General features: G+C 37.1%; 1 protein-coding gene across 1 annotated transcript in view; it reads right to left on the reverse strand.

The window, feature by feature from the left end:
- Positions 1–5,424: 5,424 nt before the first annotated feature.
- The window catches only part of LOC140157036 (rho guanine nucleotide exchange factor 10-like protein), a 150,491-nt gene continuing 133,249 nt past the window's right edge, over positions 5,425–22,666 (reverse strand). Inside the window, exons 15-27 of the mRNA XM_072180099.1 lie at positions 20,342–20,433; positions 19,255–19,415; positions 18,533–18,639; positions 17,736–17,872; positions 16,022–16,113; positions 14,916–15,040; positions 13,902–14,206; positions 12,744–12,895; positions 11,807–11,949; positions 10,039–10,077; positions 8,346–8,520; positions 6,708–6,980; positions 5,425–5,916 (exon numbers count right to left, since the gene is read on the reverse strand). Of these exons, the coding sequence (XP_072036200.1) occupies positions 5,495–5,916; positions 6,708–6,980; positions 8,346–8,520; positions 10,039–10,077; positions 11,807–11,949; positions 12,744–12,895; positions 13,902–14,206; positions 14,916–15,040; positions 16,022–16,113; positions 17,736–17,872; positions 18,533–18,639; positions 19,255–19,415; positions 20,342–20,433 (2,223 nt within the window). The 3' untranslated portion in view covers positions 5,425–5,494. The remainder of the gene's footprint in view (positions 5,917–6,707; positions 6,981–8,345; positions 8,521–10,038; positions 10,078–11,806; positions 11,950–12,743; positions 12,896–13,901; positions 14,207–14,915; positions 15,041–16,021; positions 16,114–17,735; positions 17,873–18,532; positions 18,640–19,254; positions 19,416–20,341; positions 20,434–22,666) is intronic.

A 22,666-nucleotide genomic window follows, 5' to 3' on the forward strand; every position in this document is an offset into this window, starting at 1 on the left:
AATTAACTTTAAACAGTACAGAATGCTGTACATGTAGGCTGTAAAAATATGCTTTCTTTAAAACCTGGACAATGTTGGTTGGACTATACTATGAATTACGATGTCTGGTTGCCAACAAGCTTTCATACATGTGATTATACAAGAAACAAAACTTTTGAAACTGCGAATTAATTTTAACAAATTACAAGAAAGCAAATCACCAAGATATAAGTAGCTTGACAGGTCTCCTAGATAGATTATAAGAGGAGAATTCGAATTTGCACCCACAACCTCTTTCTTGTAGGGGCATCAGGAAAACTCCTCCAGAAACTGATCAATGAGCTGGAATTGGTTGACGAGATGATAACACAGCTCAGGTAACTCCTTTGATAAGTGTCCGTATATTAGTGTCAGAAGCGGACCAACCAGGTGGGAGTGGGACTTCCCATGGCTCAAAATTGACAAAAGTTGTTATGTTTATTGTACCGCTTCCTTTGGCCCAGTTTTTAGGCCAAGATTGTCCCAATTTTAGCATTTCTTGGAATAGTGTATGAAGTGGTATGTAGCAAGCTAAAAAAGGACAGCACATACCCAATTTTAAACAGCCATAAAGTCACAACACCTGCTGGTAGGAGTGTGCATGCGACCTTGGCTTGTTAAAACAGGAAGTGCAAGGTCAAGGCAAAGATAGTTACATATTATATTTGAATATTTCTTCATCAGCTTATCATTAGGAGACAACAGGCAGCTGTCAGTGCCTCACACCTGGTGATTTGTCTTGTGTTAATGACCACAATGGCCTCATCCCAATGGCATAGTTCAATAACCTCAATTAAACAATCATAGTGCAAAATTTAACCTCAAGTTACAGAGTATGAGTTTTAGTAACCAAATTTTAAAAGGTCATTCAATGAATGTACAAATGTATTGGGGTTAAAGAACTGTGCCCCTGATAGATGAGCATGTTGTGGATCCTAGTGTACGGTGCATAACTTGATAAACTATCTTAATACCATCAATTTGTTCAATAGTTACTGTTTTTTCTGAAGTACAAAATAAATTTAGGGAACAAACCAAAATATCGATGAAGTCCCAGGAGTGAAATTTGTTGCATTAGGGTGGGAGATAGAGAATTGAAAATATTGATTATGTTTCTTATATTCTTTACATAACTTTAGTATTAATATTAGCAGCCTTATAATGAAATTAGTTATGTTTATAGAACTTCATCGATATTATGGATTGTCCCCTTACAAGTATGTGTGTGTGGTTCATTCTCATGTGAGCAGGGCTCAAACTAAGCAGGAGCCCAGGGCCTTTTTAATCCTGCTGACCCTGAAAATGCAAATTGTTCTGGGTTATTATGCTATTGCAGTCACTTTTAGAAAATAATATTTAAGTACTTGCTCTTTTAGTTTTAGCCCTCAGTTCTCTGTTTTGTGGCAAAAATTATTATTATTATCAGCTAGCCAACTCATCATGGAAGTAGCCTGGGTAATGACCGGGGGGGTTTGGTTTTGGTAGGGGTGTGCCGCTGAGAATTTGAAAGTGGACCGATAACTATAGCAATTTTTCAAGAAATTTGGACCCATTGATATACCAAAAGACAAAATTTTCGGCCAAATTTAACCAAAATTGTCTTAGTATATACAAATTTTCCCAAATATTTTGGCTAGATTGAGGCAAAATTGGGCTAGAAAAAGGGGTCATTGATATACCAAAAGGCTGAGAATGCTACCCATATTTGCGTCACGTCCCCGTATGGTCATTTGCACTGAGTACCCCCCTGGGGTAATGACCTGCTGTGCAGTGCACATGATCAGTAGCAGCTAATTAATTATAAATGACGACAGAATGACAGAATTCTGTTGTCAAACTGCTTTTCTTTAAACTAGAATTCAGGCCTCATAGATGGCAACATACCGTAAAACCTTGTCTACAAGCATATATATGCCTCTAAACGGGTTTTTTTAATGCAAGAGACGAGAGGCAGAAACTCTCCACAAAAACATTATTTGGAGTTTGAACAACTATATTACTGATATAGGCGACTGTACAAACACGTATTATTGTAAGACCAATCTATTGTAATGTGTTTGTGGAGGGTATTTGCCTTTCGTCTCTTTCGTCAAAAAATACCTCGTTTAGAGGCATATATACTTGTAGACGGAATTCTACGGTAGATGATTATGTGGAAACGACTTGCTGTAGTATGAGGCCTCAAACCATTTTCTTCATAAAACAAGTAGCTCTGAGTAGCTCCTGGTTCACAAAGCTCATATTTTGAGCCCTGCTCATGAAAATGTACAAAACACTCGGATGTGAAAAAGATTTGTAAAAGATCATGAATTTAAATTGAATACTAAACTGTCACTGAAAAGAACAAGACAGAAAGCAGAGAAAAATTATCTATAGATATTAACAGTACAACAAAAAGTACAATAGTCAAAGGGAGCAACTTACCCGCAGCTCAACAAAAAATATTCCAAATGCTCAGTTATCTGATTGTCTTTCTCTTCCTTAACTACATCTAGAAATACTCTTAAACTTACTCTGTAAAACTGTATTTCTATGCTATGCTAAAATTATCTAAAAAGAATATATTGGCTTCTTTGCACTTTTTGAAACTTGATAAAACAAGTGAGGGAAATGTCAACAATATTGTTTTTTTCTGAATAAACTATACAAATAATGGCAGTAATTAAGGTACAAAATTCAGCGTTCACCATGCCAATTTAGCAATTTATCTTAAGGGATCTAAAATGAGCGTTTATTGCGTTTCGACAGTATTTTTTGTGGGACATGAGAGCACCTCAGACCTATCGAATTGCATTCTGAATACGAAGCATGTCTTTTTGAAATCAAATAATTTTCATTTTTTGAAAATCACAATATAATACAAATTTTATGACAAATTATAAAAGTTTGATATTTTTCAAATTTTTGATATATAACAGTCCTCGAAGTAAATTATATAAATATAATGATATATTCTTAAAGTGTATGTAGCAGGGAGGAAAAGCCGACGGTCAATTGAAAATTTTGACCTTTCATATTGAAGATATAGATTTTTTTCCCAAAAAGACCTAATTTTTTTTGGTGTTTTGGGGAAAAAAATCCATATCTTCAATACGAAAGGTCAAAATTTTCAATTGATCGTCGGCATTTCATCCCACCTACATACACGTTAAGTATAAATCATCAGATTTATAAAGTTTACTTGAGTACTGTTAAATATCAAAAATATCAATTTTTAATGATTTGCCATAAAATGTGTATTAAATTTCGAATTTCAAAAAACCAAAATTCTTTGATATCAGAATGACATTCTTCGTATTCAGAATGCAATTCGATATGTCTGATGTGCTCTAATGTCCCAAAATAAATACTGTCCAAACGTTCATACCCCAGCCCTTAAAAACAAGTAAGAAAACTAAATGTTCAGAATATTTGCAGTAAAGTGGTTTAATCTCAATGGTTCAAATGGATATTGGACTATTCCATTTAAAATCCACACTACCCCTGTGAAAGATTTAGCTAACGTCTGCCACAGAGGGAGTATCAATTTTGAATAGAATATGCTATACAATTGGGTAACTTCCATTTGAAATACTCACTCCAGTTGTGGAATATATAGGTAAACCATAATATAATGGGTTTCAAAATTATTAACTCTGACCAATTAATTTTGAAAAACATACTCCCCCTGTGGAAGATATTTCCAATATCTTCCATAGGGGTAGTTTGGATTTCAACAGGAATAGCCCATTCGTTCAGATTTTAGTGGTAATTAAGAAACTGTTAATCATGTTTTTGTCAATACGAGCTATTCTTGCAATAAACAATGTGATTGTAAACATCATGTTCTGCCAGAAATTTGCCCCAAAAGGCTAGAATTGTTTTCTTCCAAGGTGTTGCCAGGGAAACTTGTACCTCACTTGACTTACATGATGAAGAGATAAATGTGGTTGAGCACATTGCTCTGTGGTAAATGGTTATAGTCCATTCAGTATAAGCTGGAACATGGCCTACACCGAAACACAATGGATCTTACACAAATGGGGTCATGTTGCCAACTAATGTAGAACATACTTTAGTTGTTAGAGATCATTTAGAGGAAGATGGAACATGACATTGGACAGGGTGTATGAGAGAACCAAGGTAAATGGATGGGAGCATGTACTAACTTCTACTGAACAGACTATAGTTAGCTACACCAGTGTATTTCCTTGCACCGAATGACCCAATCTTACCATCCAGAATGCAAAGTTCATCATTTGCTTTTACAGTAACATCAAAACTTTGTCACAGATAACAGTACTATTACAAAAAACCTCCAATTACGATGAGATGTACTTTGAACTCGTTAATTTTTACGAACTACTTAAAAAATAATTTAAAAATCCTCCACGGTACAACATTACGAGTCACTTGCTTTTTTTATACAAACATTTCTCGAAATCACAAAATTTATACAGTCCATTTTGAGTGGTTGATTTGAGGTGGTATTGCTTAAAATTTCAATAGTGACCGTGAAGATTCTTAATATTGCATCGCTATGAAAACACATTCATTATACAAATCGTATAATATACCTATATTACATTTCAGAACTTGAAAACACTATATAAACACAAAATACTAGTACTATATAACAGTTGGGATTTCCTAGACACTTGTACTGCTCTTTCAAAAAACTAGGAGAGCTTTAAAAGGCTCACCTGGAGTACTTCAACAAAGCATATAAATAGCTCTCCTGCATGCTCCACCAGAGCAGAGGGATTTTTGTCCTAACTCCTATAAATAATTATGTCACCAAGACTAATAGGAGATTAAATATCATAATCCATGCATGACACAAGTAAGAATTCTCTCGGTCGGCATATGATGTCACTCGCTTCGTCGCATCGGCTGTGTTTGGTTGTTTCATATCACACCCTCTGACATTAAGGGAATGCTTACTGTTCGCTCAATGGTACACATGTACATGATACACATACCTTGTTTCACCTCAAGTTCGGTAGTGATAAAGGTGCAAATTTTGCTGGTTGCAGTATTGAATTGTGTGCACCAACCTACTCCTGCAGCTTGTATACACATGCGTACCAGAACGGTTTGTTGACACACTTGCGGCCTATAGCAATATTGGATGTCCCCTAACCACAATCCTTGTAAAAAAGGTTGGCACACTTTGCATGTCTTTTGGTATATCTCTGCTCCAGCTCCCCCAATTCAATGTTGTACCAAGCAATGTTGTCAACAGGTCCGTGAGATCCTCCAACATTGAAAGATGGGGAGTGGGGAAGGGTGAGATACAATTGCAAATGTTCCACTCGCTTCTCCAATTTTGATACGGCATGCATTTCAATTAATTAGTACAAGTATGCCAACTACTTTTTTTCCAGGATTGCAGTACATACCTAGTAAAATTATTCAATTCTTTTAAAACTAAATTAAAAAATAAACTTCTGTCACAAGGTCTGCACCTAAGAAACTGTCAGTTTTAATGTGTGAATCACATTGATACCTGCCATATAAGAAGCTGTGCATCTTTTGACCTTTGACCTCCATCTTCCTGCATTAGATACCCATGCCCCTGACCTCCACATAACACAAGAGTCGTCGTACTTGTAATGTTCGCAGACACTTGCTCTTTTGGCGTGGCTGCTGCATAATGTCCAATCGACTCGACAAGCGGACTCTCCTCAAAGTTACTAATCGCACCGCTGTCGGTGCTTGGCGCCGGCTGCATGGTGGCGGTGTTCGTCGTATGCTGTTCTTCTTCAGGGACATCCTCCGGGAAGGTGAGGCTGAAGTAGTCCGTCATTGGCGACATGGCGTTGGTGACCAGGTTTGCCGTGTGGCTGGCTTTGTCTTTGGAAGGTGTTCTGGCTTCACTGCCGCTAGCGGGTGTCTTTGGTGATGGTGATGTGGGTGCTGCAGACAAAAGGGACGAAACAATAATATTTAGTAGGTAGAACTTGTAAATGTTGTATCATTTTTCTGGAGCAAAAAAGGTTGTAACTGGTATACTTAACGGCAGTCAACAATTAGTTCCGACCTGAAATGCGGATTGGCACACATAGTATAGAGCAATGGGCTATTCCATTTAAAATCCACACTACCCCTGTGGAAGATTTAGCTAAAGTCTTCCAAAGAGGGAGTATGAGTTTCAAATAGAATAGAGTTGGGTCACTTCCATTTGAAATACTCCCTCTGTGGAAGATATTTCCAACAACTTCCACAGGGGTAGTGTGGATTTCAAATGGAATAACCCAATCAACTTCTTAGCAACTAAAAAAAAATCAGAGATGGTAGAAAAGAGGTTGAAAACTCCTCATGTGAAATTACCTTTTGACAAGCTGACAATTTCAAGTTTTATAATAACATAGTAGCATCCCATCCTTTTTTCCCAGCAGTGCTATAACAGCACACTTCCCACTTATAAGAGCATTTTGTTGTATGCTACTAGTTCGTAAGAATATTCACGGCTGGCGCTGCTCATACTCTTACTACTACTAGTAAAAAAAGTGCCAATTTAGTTCAATATCAAAGCTTGTACACTTTAGTAAATCCTTGCTTGCATATCTTCCTATTTAGTTAACTGCTTAAACAAGGCAGGAAATGAAACACAATTTTGACATGGGGGGTGGAGTGGCCTGACTTTCAAGAAATAGTGTCACTTAGTTCCCCGTCTCAATTACCCATCATGCATTTGGCAAACTTACGACTTTTCGCATCCTCCTTGGAAGAAAATGATATCCTGTCGTCCTGCCGACTAATCTCCATCGCATGCAAAAACTTGACAGCCTCCTTGTGTGTATGATAAGACACCATGGCAGGCCCGTTGACCAGTGGAACGCCCTCTAGCCTCGGCAGTGGGTAGTTGACAAGTACGCCAACGTTGGTGCCCACCCAGAGGGATCCTCGGCAGGCCAGGAGGGAGGTGACATGGACTGGCTGGTTGAGGATGGAATGTGCTTGAGTTTTGTCATGTACACCTAAAGCAAGAAAAATGAGAAAAGAAGATGGTAAAGTTGGTTGAACGTGCTGCAGATCAGTTGCAGACCTACTTGGCTGATCACGATCTCTATACTAGAGCACAGTCTGCATACCTTCCCCACCACAGCACCGAATCCGCCACTCTTTGTGTCATGAATGACATTTTCTAATAATGCGCTATATTAAGTGTCTGTTTATTATTACTATCATTAAAGGAGAAGAGGTGTCAAGATGAGGGAGGAAACTAATTTATGTGTTTTGATTTCAAAGGCCTGGTGATTCCAAGATAAGATTCAGGGCAGGTTTTTGTGAAATGGGCCTCAAATGAAACATACACAATATAGTGCGAGAGGTTGCGAGTTCGAACCCTGGTGGTGCCTAGTATGCTCTCGTGGAAAAATTGAGTTAGCTTGAAATTCCCTTGGACAAGGAACTCACTGCTAATTTGTCTCGTTGTAACCTGTACGGAACTCGGGGAGCTGATCCTGGTTGCGATGGTTATTTGTGGAATGTCTAGAGTGTGCGCTCTTGAAGCAGCAAAGTCCCTGAATTGTTGTTTAATGGTTTATGGAATGATGTGGGGCCGTAGTGGTCAGCGACAACCTGTAAAGTGTGCTGCACAGTGACATCGCCCCGATATCTTCATAGTAGAAATCGCCATGGTAGGTTGAATCCACAGCCACCCATGACCATTTTATTCGGACCTTATGAGATGCATATTATTAGCGAAGTGACCTGACTAAGGCTACCACAATAGGCGGGTAATTGATTTCTCGCTCTGTGAGCAAGCTTGTATACGACATTGCGGTCAATGGTTATACTCTCTCCACTTGAGTGCGTGCGCTATAGCCTGCTGCGGCGCTGTAGTCCATACCATGATACAGGACCAACGCAATATAAAATTGAGAGTTTTGGTCAAATTTTGAGTTCAAAGCGCACAGCCATTTTTCAAAGCACGCTAACGACTATAATATCTGTTCAACACGTATTTTCAAGTGTATGAGACCACATCTGGTTTCTTGAGAAAAATTCATTTACGGGAGATATTCATCATTTTCTAACTCAGTATCCGAAGATTTTCGTCTGATATCAAAATCGTGCATAGCAATTCACGTGTATCGATCCCGTGTATTCATTTTAATGTCACTGCTGCACCAAATAATTATTAGCCAGGCGATGTCAGTGTGTGCTGAGGCTTGTGGATCAACGTCTAGGCGTTGTGCCTGTACGTAGCGCACTATAAATCACTGCGCTTTTTTAATATTTTTTTTTAGTGCTAATGTAGAATAGTCTGACAGTTAGTTTTATCCATCATCAAATTTCAAAATCAGACGCACAGACAGACAGAAAGACACACAACTCACCTGATACCATTCTGCCTATAGGACTCGCCACATTGATATCTTGTAGTACTTGTAATGTCTCTGTATGGAATAGCCTAATGATGTCCAAGGTATGGAAGGACACCCATACTCCAACACCGGCTACCACCATGTGCTGAACACTCTGGTTTGAGTCCCTGTCTACTTCAAAATTATTCTGGCAACAAAAAGAAGTTGAATCATACATATTGGTGAGAACTATCCAAACATATGTTTAAGTCCAAATTTTGTCTAGATAGTATACAAATATTTAATGTTTATTAGTACAATGGTAAGAATATTTTCATGGGGTGAAATATGGACTGCTCCATTCAACAAGGCTTTTGAATGGAACAGTTCATATTTCACTGAATGAAAATATTCTTTCTATTGAACGAATAAAAACATTCAATATCTGTCTTATATAACTCATATAAAATTCTTCCACTTAATTTTATAATCATCAGGAAAACAAAATAAATTACAAAAATATTACAAACTGTATTTATTTTAGAAGCGACACCCCACACCTATAATTGGCGAGTCCAGGTGGTCACCGTTCGCGATATACATCCGTGTCTGTCAGTGTTGCCATGGTAGCTGCCCGCCAGTGCAATGGAAAATGAACTATTGCACTGGCGCGGAGTGCAATAGTGTTTTCAATATATAGCAAAAATATTCAATAATAATTGACCAATCAAATGATAAGAATCTTTGTATGAGTTATATAAACTGTAATACATCCCAGTACAGCAAGAAGAAGACAAAAAGCTAGAAGAAAAAAACCCACCAAAACCCTGCTACACACAATTAGGAAATAACAAGATTTTTGCACTACAGATAGTGGAAGTAGATGTTACAAGAATAAATCTGGTACATACATAAATGAAGTTACAAAGCAGATTTTAGAATGTGAGAACTCATATTTTGATAGCCTCAAGTGAACCATTTGTAATGCTATGGAAAATCATGTCACATTGGCCTGAAAATCACACAATAATTGGCATAAAAAGCATGAGCATTTAGCAGGCATTTTGAGCATGGGAGCACTTATTAGTGTGAAGCGTCATTAGCCTGAAAATAAAAGGGTTGAAGTTAGGGTTTAGGTCATTTTAGGGTAAGGATTAGGCTTAGGGTTAATGCTAGGATTGGGCTTATGATTAGGGTTTGGGATTAGAGTTCGGGATAGGTTAGGGTTTAGGGTCAGGGTTAGGGCATAGGTTAGGTTAGGGTTAGGATTATTGGTTTTTCGGACTAATGACTTTTCGGACTAACAAGCCAAGCTGTAACCATTCAGGAAAAAATCACAAAGAAATGCCCTTTAAAATCAATTTTCTAGGTGAATGGTAAAACAATCATTGGCATACACAATACACCCTGACCCCCCTCCAGAAACAACTTGCACACATGAGTTCATTAAGAAAGAAGCTACAATAACAGGAATATACAATAAGATGCTAACTAATACAGGTACTGGGATCCACAACATGCTCATCTATCAGGGCACATTTCTTTAACCCTAATACATTTGTACATTCATTGAATGACCTTTGGAAATTTGGGTACATAAACTCATACTCTGCAACTTGAGGTCAAATTTATCACTATGATTGTTTTATTGAGGTTATTGAACTATGCCATTGGGATGAGGCCGTTGTGGTCCATAGTGAGGACAGGTCAATTAATGAAATGTTACCTTTGGTTGCACTGCTGCATTTTCCTCATTTTCTTCACCCTTTTATAAAATAATAAAAAATGAAATAATAAAATGGACTGTTACCATGGAAATGTAATAACTGTTTATTTTGATGTAATTTGCATTAGCAATGAGGCACCATGATAGCTTGTTAAGGACTTAAAGCCATAATGTATGATTTTGGTCATTTTTGATATTCTTTGCCAAAAATAAATGAAATAATATTTGTAACAACTGTCAGGAAAGTTTTCTGGTCATTTTAAGATGCACTAATGAGGTAAAATGTAAGAAAATTTTATTTTTCCCTTCCCTTCTTTTTTGGTTTTGGTGGGGCGGTCTTAGAGGTGCCTGGCACCTGTTCGCTCCAGCCATTCACTGGACTTTTAAAACAAATGTTCCTTTCATAATATTGTGTAATTTTGATGTAACTTATGTGCAATATTATATATTTCTTGTAATTCTGTGCCAGTGATAAAGTGTAATAAATAAATAAATAAATAAAACCTGCTAATAATTTCTGCCATTTGACATGGCGCTCTATTGGGGATTAATGTCGTAATTATAATATTAATTTTAAACTTGCTCTGTTATCCTAAAAACACACCAAATTTGGCTGATTGCAATTCTCGCTATTACGCAATAAGAGCGCCGCCAGCGGTTTGCGATGTAATCGTGATGTATCATGGGAAAAGGTCGACATCAAGTCCGCATAATCTGAATATTACCATGCTATTACATAGGAACACGTGACAATATTTTTTAGTTTGTCAAAATAAAGGTGTTACACGCGAATCGATACTCAATAATACTTAATAATGTGATTTGAAATGTGCACAATTAATTTTTTCTCTATCGATTTGCGTGTAATACCGTTATATTGACAAACTAAAAAATATTGTCACGTGTTCCTATGTAGTAGCATGTTAATATTTGTATTGTGCGGACTTGGATGTCGACCTTTTCCCATGATACATCACGATTTTCCCATGATACATCACGATTACATCGCAAACCGCTGGCGGCGCCCTTATTGCGAATAGCGAGAATTAGGTGCAAGTTGGAAGATGTGTAAATACTACAAATATGCAAAAAAAGATTAGGTTTGAAAAAAAATTAACCAATTTTTATTTAAATGATCATACTTTATGGCTTTAAAATCAGCTATGATAAAGCTGCATTTTCTGACACAACTCAATTAAAAATACTATAGCAACATAAAATAGTACTTTGCTGACCAAAGCAGCTCATGAGATATTGCAAAACTAATTGCGTAACTAAAAGCTCAAAACATCATGAGATTTTGCAGAACTCAGTAATTGCATAACTAAAAGCTTAAAACACTCAATTTATGATTTGTGAAGCTCTTCAAGATGTAGGCCTACTGCGAGTAGAAGGGAATTGCATTCAGAGCTCGATAAATTACTTGGTCACTTCTGCTGAATTACATAAACAAGACCATGAAGATGGTGATTTCTTAATTAAAAATGGTACGATTTGGTGTCATCCTCTCATAAATATGTACGAGGTGTAATAAAACAAATACTACATGATATTTTCAGGGAAATATGGTCACTATTTTTACCTCCTTACTGACTACAGGCCTACCACACGAAGGGTTCAGGTTGGCAAGCCTGTAGCCAGTACCTCTGGAAAAATAGTTTCCCCTATTTCCCAACAAACCATGTAGTATTTGTATACTACCACATGGTCTGTGATACTGGCAACAAACACCAAGTAGACTGACAGACAAACTGACAAACACACATACCTCCATGAATTCACTGTCCATGTCTACCACATAGATAAAATTGCCACTACCACACCACATGTTCTGTGCTACTGGCAGCAGGCAGTTGATAGAGACAGGACTAAGGGCTGATATCCTGGGCTCCTTCACTTTCCATTCGCCATCTGTGAAGAGAAGAACATTACAAAGATTTAGGTGATGCGGTTAAATGATGTAATAAAGCCAAAAACCTCTAGAATGTTTCTATACCATATTTCACCCAGATGTGGCAGTGATGTCAGTTCGCATTCATTGGGCGTTTGTTCCAAGTGCTAGCAAACACACACACACACGTTTACAGATGTCACATAGATGTGTGCTCAAGACAGCTGCCTTGACGCGTTGACGTCAATACCACACCAGGATAGAAAATTGTATAGGTTCTTTGGCCTCACAGCAGAAATTGTGGGAGATGCTAGTAAACAACAAAATAGAAGTAAACAAGGTGTTTGTTTTTCCAATACCAACAGCTTGAATATTTAAATGAAATATCCCACCAAGAACCCAATTGCCTATCCAACTACACATATGTTTTACTTTACAAATGCATTGCATCCTTATTGCTCATGCATCACATACCCAATTTAGTAATTACACTTATACATGTAGGGGCTGTTTCAAAGACTTATGATCATTTTAAGATTTAAAAGAGGATTATGTCTGGTAAATCGATTGTAAGATAGCTTGTAAGTATTTGTGAAATGGGCCCTAGGGTCCATTTCACTAAACTTTATGAAGCTTTGTAAGTGTCAAAATTTTTTGTAACTTTTCACTAAACTTACTTACGAATGGTACCCTTCAGAAGTACTAGGGATTTACCACAGGGACCCTTCATAAGTTACGTCTAGTATTGTTACGAAGGGTTAAACGTTTAGTGAAATGGACCCTGTGTTCTGCATCATATATCGTAAATTCTTACCTAACGTTCTGCTGTATATAAGTAGTGATCCATCACTCTGTCCAATAAACATTCTATTGTTGAGGTATTTCATTGCAGTAACAGGCTTAGACACCTTGAAGGAAGCCACACTCTGGCTTTTGTCTATTTGGCTGGCTTGGTAAACGTGGATCCTGACATGAAATTACACAAATTGAGGCAATTAGTAAGTTTTTAGCAGTTTCATCATTAGACAAGTAGCAGCTCTGACTTCTTCAGGACAAAAATGTAGGTCGCCCTTGTCTACTGATGTCTCTTGTCAACAGAGAACAAGCAGATCTTGTCTATCTGCTAATATGAAAATGTTGGTGGCCCTAAAAAGAGCTGTTCTCTTAAGCATTGAGGCATTAGACATTAATGAAAACCCCTTTGTAAGTTATATTGTACTACGCCAAACCTTCAAAGGCCTCTTAATACTTTACAAATTATAGCTGTCCTCTGTGGCCCAAATCACTCCTTGAACAATTCAACAACATATCAGAGACTGCTAGCTAAGAAGGCCATGCACACCATATACTACAACCAGCATCAGATATCCCATAGGTTTTCTTGAAGACAGTAGTGCCTTAGCCAAGAAGTTCAACATATTTACATTTGGAGTTGGATGTCTCTGGCAACAAGTCTCCAATTCATAAATTTTTCCATGGCATACCTAAGTTATCATGCAGTGAATAATAGGATGAAATTGGGTGGGCATTACAGGGTATCAGCCCTATTTCCAGAGCCTGACGAACAGGTGAATACAGGTTTCTACCGGACACCGACACAAGTCTAGGAGAATTTAAGCTATAGCCGATCTCATCTCAAGTTAAGAGTAATACCATGTTGTTCGTAGTGGCAGATTAAGTCAGTCGCCAGCGTACAGACAAATTGTGTGTATACGCCCTGTGGGATTAGGTTAGCATGTGTGATTTGAATATGCCACTACAAAATAAAACATGGCGTTACTCTCAACTTGAGAGAGACTGACTCTAGCTACATTTTTTTTGAGAGCAGACTAGTAACATTACGGGCATTTGAACTCCTAAAATCACGCAACAGAGTCTAGCGCATTATGGATTGCGATAAGTTGGCTTCACTTGACATTTGTCTTCTCTAATGAGTTGCTATACAAGGGCAACTCTCATATACTTTACTTACGTGCCACAGTCCAGAGCTATCCAAACACTCCTCTTATAAAACACAAATTCACTTCGTTTTGTGCTGTGCAAAGCAACATCCCTTAGCGGCCTACTGAACCCAGGTACACATTCCATGCATACAATGTTATGGCTGGCCAATTCAAATGTCTCTTTCACGACAGCCGAGGGCTGGAAGCCGACCACGCTCACTTGCGCTTTTCTGCCGTCCGAGCTACACACCCATATTGAGTTCTTGGCTGCTTCGTTTTCTAATTTCCGGGACCGTGAGATGGTTTCCAGTGGACAGAGTACTGCACATTGCACCTGAGGGAACACAAATGGATGGAAATGGATGAAAAATATGTTTGTTGAAAGCAGATTCATAATGCATTTTCCTACAAACTGTATTTAACCCCCCTGAGCACTACCTGCCCCCTGAGCTACTAACATTGTCTCTGATTGGTCAATTACATGATATCTTCATTTTTATCACCAATCAGAATGGAGCTTTGCAATTTTGCATGGAGAAATTATTATAACAATGTTGCTGATTGGGCCAATTGATAATGAAAACTTCTTTTTGGCCAATCGGCAGGTAGTTCTCATGGGGTTAAACCAATATAATACTAACATGTTTTAGGCTTCCAATTTTCTCAAAATTTTGAAATGGGAAAATTTTCAAACACAAAACACTTTATCATCTATCCAAATATGACAAATGTAGGCACTTAAAAAAGTTGTCAGGTTGGTTCAGAAGAGCTTAACAATTAAAGAAAAACAGGATTTATCATTATCAAACAAACATGTTTCTCAAATCTTATTTACTTTAAATTACATATAGAGTCACTGTATGATCACACTCCAAGTGGTTTTTGGCTATCGGAAAGGAAAGAAGAAACAAAAAAGGAGAGAATGAACAAAGAAGTTGCTTGGTATACTCCTGAGTTTAGAAATGTTTTTTTCTAATTTCTAACAGTTTGGATTTGCCCTTAGACTTGTACAACAAATACATTACAAGCATAACTTTACTTACCTTGAGGGGATTTTTAGTATTGAATACAGGTAATGACTTCATGAGGAGAGGCACACCAAAGTTCATCTCTGCATGGACTGAGTCACTCTCTTCTGGGGCGTACCACCCGGGGTCATTGTGTGGTTCTAAATATGAGAACACATTTGGAAAGATAATAAACAATGTATTTTAACATGTTGGTTTACAACTAGAAACAAGTTAGTAGCGTCTTGATTCACCTGGTGCCTTCATCGGAGAAAAGGCATTACAGAGAATGTAGAAAAATGGCGGTACTTTTACAAGGCAAAAATAAACTTTCCTAGGCAGTGGTGTGTCCAGGGTTGGGCGGGGCTTTGGGTGCTGAAGCCCCCGCACTTTGTTAAAAATCATGTAAAATCAGCCATTTTTTGGTGATTTTAGCAATTAAGCCCCCCCGCATAACTCTGAAAGCCCCTCTGATCCCCCCCACAGGAAAAGATCCTGGACACGCCAGTGCTAGGCGTTGCTTATATGGTGCCTTCAGGAAAGAAAGTTGCATATAATAAGACAGTTTTGTGATGGTTTTTATGTAAAAGGTGTAAAATAAACCATAAAGTAATGAAAACAAAAACAATGCTCTACGGGCCCAACCTACCCAGATTTTAAGACATACAGGAAAATATTTTTCCTGTACAAATGAACGCCGACCCAAACTTTTAAATTTTAGGAAGTTTTTTTTGTATTTCAAAATATTTACAGACTTACAGACTGATTTTTAAGGGCATTTTCCAAAAAATAAAAAAGGGGGAGGAAAGCCTAACAGGAAAGCCTAACAGACAAACCCTACTTGAAAGGTCTGTCTCCAGTAGAACAGGTTTTTTGTTGCCTAAGGCTCGCTGTTTTACCGCTGCATTCATAAATTTCAATCATCACAACAAATCAATTCTGAGTATGATTAACTGATGACGTCAGAGGCAAATTAGTCTTTCAAATTTAGTCTCAGAGTATAACAATATTAAGACAAATAAAATACACAGAGCAGCTTTTTGGATTTATTACATTTTTGCATCTCAATTCTTCATTATAATTATTACAAGAATTGATCACTGTATAGATAAGTTTGTGTTGTAAATGAAGGAATATCTTACCAAGACCCAGCTTTGCAGTTTCTAAGGCATTGATCCAGTCTAGTTTTATCTTTGGACTCACTGCATCGAAGACTAACGTCACTCTCTCTTCTCTGTTGGGTGAAAAAAAAGCAAAAAAGACAATAAGATAATGAAATGATGAAGAACATGGCATTGTGGTGGTTAAAATGTAATACAATCTTTAATTTTTTTTATAACTTTTCACACCAGATAACAATGGGTCTATTCCAGTTGAAATCCATACATCCCCTGTGGAAGACATGACCCTATTCTCCCACACAGGGGGTGTTAGATGTCAAATGGAGTCACTCATTCAGGTAACCCCATTTGAAATCCACACTCCCTGTGTGGACGATGAAGTTTGTGTCTAATATAGGGGGTGTATGGATTTCAACTGGAATAGCACAATACAATGTGGACACTGCAGCAAGGTGCTCATAGGTACTACCATGGAAGTAATACACATGGAAGCTGGTCAAATACTACATCAAAGTGAGTATCATACTTGCCGCGATACTGAACAAAAGCAGTACAGTTGGAAGTGGAACAATTGAGTCAACGCATGGTCAACGTGTACCATGTCTAAAATCAAAGTTCCGCTTAAAAATCAATAGCAGTACCAGGTGGTGTACTAAGTCCTGATAATGGGCTGTGTTATATTACGCAGTGCATGACTAGTTTTATGAACACAAACAGATTTTATAAAATCCCTACGTAATGGTCAGAATGCTATCAGTTTAATTTATACAATTTTATTAAAAGTATGTAATTATGTGAAAACCTACCGATTAAATGTATATATATGCTAGACTTTCAGATAGCAGTTTTAAAACAGAAAATGAAATGAAATACAATTTATTTTACATAAAATGTAAAGATAATACCAGACTCTGGAACATTCTGGTCAACAGCAATTTCGGGCAGCCCGGGCACACAAATAGATGCGGGATTCATTTTATAATGTAAAGCATGTGCCAAGTCATATATCAATTATTACCGCTAATTAGCGGTTTAGAGCGTAAATGCATGATTTCCAATATTTTGAAGTTTAAGAAAATCTGTAAGTATAGGGTAGAAATCGATATTTTGATTGGATTTCTGTAATTATGGATTACAAATCTAACATCCCTGTCACTTTTTCCGAATAAAAACAACATACTTGAAACATAATCAAGAAAAACACGATTTTTGCTCAAAATAATAGACCTGTAAATAAACGAACTGGCAATAAAGGCGGCAAGTCTGATCCACATCAAAGACACGCAGACTACATTGTTATCACAATAGCTTGATACGTACCCTCTATAGAATGTTACGTAAATAATTCAATAGGTGTTGGATCGACCAGCTTCCATGTCTCTTACTTCCATGGTACTACTGACCAAATTATCACTGTCTCTAAAAACTATTTTGATTGGTTGCAAAGAGGGTTATATCATATGTTAAGCCAATCAGAGAAATGGTAAGAATAGTCAGTAGGGCTGAAGAAGATTACGCTTGAAATTGCAATGAGATCTAAAAGCTCTATTTTGATTGGTTACTCAATGATTATATCACATAATTATCCAATCAGGGATTCTGTAAGAAAGGCATTAGTGTCCATCAAAGCTCTATTTTAATTGGTTACTCAGATGATTATATCACATAATTAACCAATCAGGAGCTCGTAAGACAATAGTGTCCATGGGGTTAATAAATAAACCTTTGCACTCACAATTCTACTGAAGGCAGAGACAGTTGAATTTTGCTGAAATCTGCATGCTTAATCTCCCGTCCTTTCCTCTGTATATGATTGTGTACGAGATCCATCCAGTCCTCAATATCGTCTCTCGTCAGAGCACTATACTGATTCTGAAAAGGCAAGACGAAAATACATGAATATCACTATAAATTGTGATGACACTCTTGTGAGTTACCAGTCTCCATGGACTTAAGAGATGCAGACGAACTCCAAACAGCATCACCCAGCATCACCTGATAACGAGGGCCGATCGTTCCATGAAGTGCGACTGACGTAACTGCTATGCACATACCGTGTATTTTTGACGGTCTTCTACATAAACGCGAAGGCACACATCGCAGGCAGACATGCAGGATCGAACGATCGGTCCTCATAAATATGCGAGAATTTACAGCATACGATGCACAGGTACTTTTGACTGTTGGAAAATAGTCTGTATTAGTCTATGCTTGTCTCCCCAATGCATTGTTTAAAAGTCAGTAATAAAAGATGTATATTTGCATTGTTTTCATGTACATAACAGGGAGTGTGCATTTTAAATGGGGTTACCATGTATAAGTCAAACAAATTTTAGGGGTCACCAACCCAGAACACATGTGCCAAAGGTGGCATGTAGCAACCTTTCTATTGGCATGCAGGCTGTCTTTAAGGGGAAAAGCCAACAAAATCTGACAAAAATAAATCAGCAAAATAATCAAAAAAGAATTGCACTGAAAAGATCACAGTATACCTCAATAAAACACCATAAAATAAAATAGAATAATACAAACCTTGAGTGTTGAATACAATGCACCTATTTGTCTAATGACAGCCAAGTCTTGTAATAAGTTGTTCCTCTCCTGGTATAACTTCCTTGCTGAACCACCGTATTGATAATCTGTCAAAATAATAAGAGGAATATTACCGTTGCTTAATGATTGCATGCTGGCCATAAAAAGTCCAAGCTTTGAGATATTTTGTCAAAAAATTAGGGGCTATCTCAAGAACCATTGAACCAATACTGGGCTTGTTTGTAATCATTTGAATGCATTTTTCATGTTGATTTGAAATATGGTCATGAAAATGTACAATTCTAACATGTCTGAATTTTTGAAAGAAAACTGGAACTTCTTGTTTGCAGTTGACATCCATGTGGAGATGGTTAAAATGCCAGGGTGAAGCATAGTATAATTGAAGACTGAATTATAAAGACTAGTTTGCATCTGACATCAGAGCAAAGGTGTGACGTGATTGGTTGTCGACCTGCGCAGCATGGCATTTTTGGTGTGGTTCACAGTACGTCAAACTAGTCTTTTTAATTCGGTCTTCAATTAAAGGCCCTCTCACTTCTTACAAATAAATGTGTATCTATATATGATAGCTGATCTATTATGATCTGAAAAAGTTGTTAGTGACCACCGCCTGATCTTGACCATGTGTATTGCCTAGTATGTTGAAATTCAATTTCAGGTCATTCTTATTTAGTCATCATACCACAACATCAGTCCGTTACCTTGTTCCTCTATGGGTTGAGCTGTGATGGTTAACCTCCCAGGCTCTTCTTTGACATCCACCTCTCCACCCTCCACTGATGATTCTACCACCTCCACCTGGGATAATGGAACACTCCATTTATGCTTGTACTTTGGTATATCCATACCTTGTAATGAAGACCTGAATGGAAGAAACCATTTCACAAAAAAAGGTGTAATTTGCAGAAAATTTCTGTTTGTAACAAGTTTGTTAATAATAAAGCATAACAGAAATAGAAACGTGAAGCAAATATTGTAAGATGTGAACAAATAATCACTAACTGTGGATGTCACATACCACATCAACTAACTTTAATAGTCAATTGACATGTTTCAAGTAATATTCTTTTAAAACTGACCCATAATGAACAGGATCCATTTCAGCTTCTAATAACTGTAAGCCACAATATGTCACATTAAGATGTGTAAGGGTTCACCCATAAACTTTCAATTTTTTAAATCTCATTATTTTCCCAAGATTTCTGATTGTCCTAATCACAAAATTCCAGAATTACAGATAGACCATGCAAACTCCAAATCAGCGTCCAACCATCTCTCTTTTTCTTTTACAATAAATGGTTGTTTTGTCTTTTTTTAACCTAAAGTTTGGATATTGCATGTTGTTGTACTGTACATATTAAACAGTTTTAACTTTTACAATGCTCTCTTTAAAAAAAAAAAAAAATTGCTTGATTTTTCTATTTGGGTGGGGACCATGAATTCCATGACCTTACCATGGGCTTACCATTACATGACCTTACCATGGTCTTTATCAATTTTCAAAAATTAATTGCTTGATTTTTCTATTTGGGTGGGGACCTTATATATAAATGTACATCACACAATGACACCTTGGAATACAGAGAAGCAGATATCTACAATATATTACAAAATTGATAATGAATATTGACATTTTTCTTCTTTGATAAAGTGGCGAATTTATTTCTATGATTTCTAATCTACTCTGGCACATGTTGGGAATTTTAAAATGTAGTTCATATTCCAATATCATATTTCTGGAATTGGAGCAGATTGTGTCACACACAAAAGTTCTTACAGTTTACTTACTTGGCTACGACAGTTGAACAGACCAGTAGATCATTCAACATAAATAATCTTCTTTCTTTGCATTTGATCTCTTGGCCGTGTACATCATACACCTGCAGAAACACATGCATTAAAGATAATTAGTTGTTGTTGCTTATTGAAATGTAATATGTAATCATGGCACATTTTTATTTATGATAGACAGTGAAAATATTCATTGACCACCCACAAGTTGAGCCCAGAACCTTTGGTTTGCTAGTCTAATGCTCTACAATAAAGAAAGGTGATTTGATGAATGTACACACTGCTTGCAAGTAATGCCATGGGGGGCAACCTGGAAATCCGAAATACTCCGGACCGATTTGGACCAAAAGCGTATCAGATTGAAATTTTGGGAGAGGTCGGGCTGGTATTATTCGCGGAATGCCAGGATCGGGGTGGAAAAAATCTTGCCCTGCAGGGCATTACTTGCAAGTCATCATAAACCTCACAGGGGAATTGCAATAATGACAAAATGTGCTAATAGATGTGAAAATGATCCTATGGCTATAGTCTACTTTTTTACCAAGATGGTGCTGAAAATGATTCTATGACAATATGTGCTATTCCAGTTGAAATCAATACACACGCAGGTATAAGACATGCCATTAATCTTCCGCACAGGGAATGTGAATTAGATGTGGGGTTAGTTACCTAAAGGGGCGACTTCAATTGAAATTGTGGTGTGATCGATTAAGGTCATGTCTACCACAGAGGTATATGGATTTCAACTGGATTAGCTCAATGATGCTGGTGACAGTCTTAATGTTATTGCTCCAAAAATCTTTCGAGGTGTATGTCACTAACAGAATTCTCAGGGCCGTAGTTATGTTTACCTTATATATCTCTATTTCAATTTGGGCATATATTTGTAATTTGGCCATCACATTTGTGATTGCCGCCTCACATTTTTCAACCTTGCTACAGCCCTAAGAATTCTGTACTACACTAGACAAGGCAATAACTAAGCTACAAAACAATTGAAACTATTACTATACTAAATACTAAGGTGTAGATATTATTGTTGGGGACATTCTACGTATTATATGTGACACCCAAATCTCTATCATGGAGTACACATGCTTTATTCTGCCACCACCATTTTGCACTTCAGAGGGATATTGTTAACAATCATTTGGCTCCTTTTCAAACACCCTCCACAAGGCAAATTTCTGTGAGCATTTGGCCAAAATATATGAGAAATGCAAGTATCAGAATTATTTTTTTAATGAAATTCAATATACTTTGATAAACTTGTGATTTTACAGCAGGTGGTCCATCAAAATGGGCTATTCCAGTCAAAACCCATACACCCCCTATGGAAGACATGACCTTAATCTCCCATACATGGTGGTGTAGATTTTAAATACAGTCACCCATTCAGGTAACCCCATTTGAAATTCACACTCCCTCTGTGGGAGATTAAGGTTAAGTCTTCCATAGGGGGTGTATGGATTCCAACAGGAATAGCATCTATCACAGTGTGCTCATCCATTTCCCCTTATGATTTGATGAGAATATCTGTCAAATTTATATCACCAACATCAAAATGAAATGGAGTCTGACCACTATCTCATCAAAAATATCATGAGAATTTAACCATGAAAAACAATTTTCATATTTTTATCCATTTCTCACAATTTTTTACCATTTGTTTCATAGAAAATGTGCCTAGTGCTAAACACTACACTAACAGCATGCATCAAGCGATTCCATCATCCTATTCAATAATACTTACTTCATCCTTTTTATAGAAGCACGGCAGAGGGCAGCAAATAAACAGCAGCAAATTGAAGCAAAAGAAATGAGATGGGTTAATGAAATTGATCTTGTTGATTACATTTCAAAGGAAAAATAAAACCCCATGAGAACTACCTGCCGATTGGCCAATACAGTTTTCATTATCAATTGGACCAATCAGCAACATTATTAGAATAATTTCAACACACACAAAAATTGGGGTGAATTATTTGCAAAGCTCCATTCTGATTGGTGATGAAAGTGATGATATCATGTAATTGACCAATCAGAGGCAATGTTAGATTGGCAGGTATTGCTCAGGGGGTTAACAGAGAACATTTTGTCGTCTGCATCACACACTGTCATATCTCTAAGGCTGCCTTATGTGATTTTTATTATCATTGTTATAATATTGTTATTCTATAGTTTAGAATGCGCCATTCTTTTATGAACGGATAATGAGTTTGTAATATTGTGATAATAACCTCAAAATTAATGTAATAAAGTTAATTTTAAAGTGTATCTCATCACAATTTGATGACAAACATAAAAAACAAAATCACACAA

Source organism: Amphiura filiformis, chromosome 7 (genome assembly GCF_039555335.1).
Source record: "Amphiura filiformis chromosome 7, Afil_fr2py, whole genome shotgun sequence".
In the NCBI taxonomy this organism is placed as follows: domain Eukaryota; kingdom Metazoa; phylum Echinodermata; class Ophiuroidea; order Amphilepidida; family Amphiuridae; genus Amphiura; species Amphiura filiformis.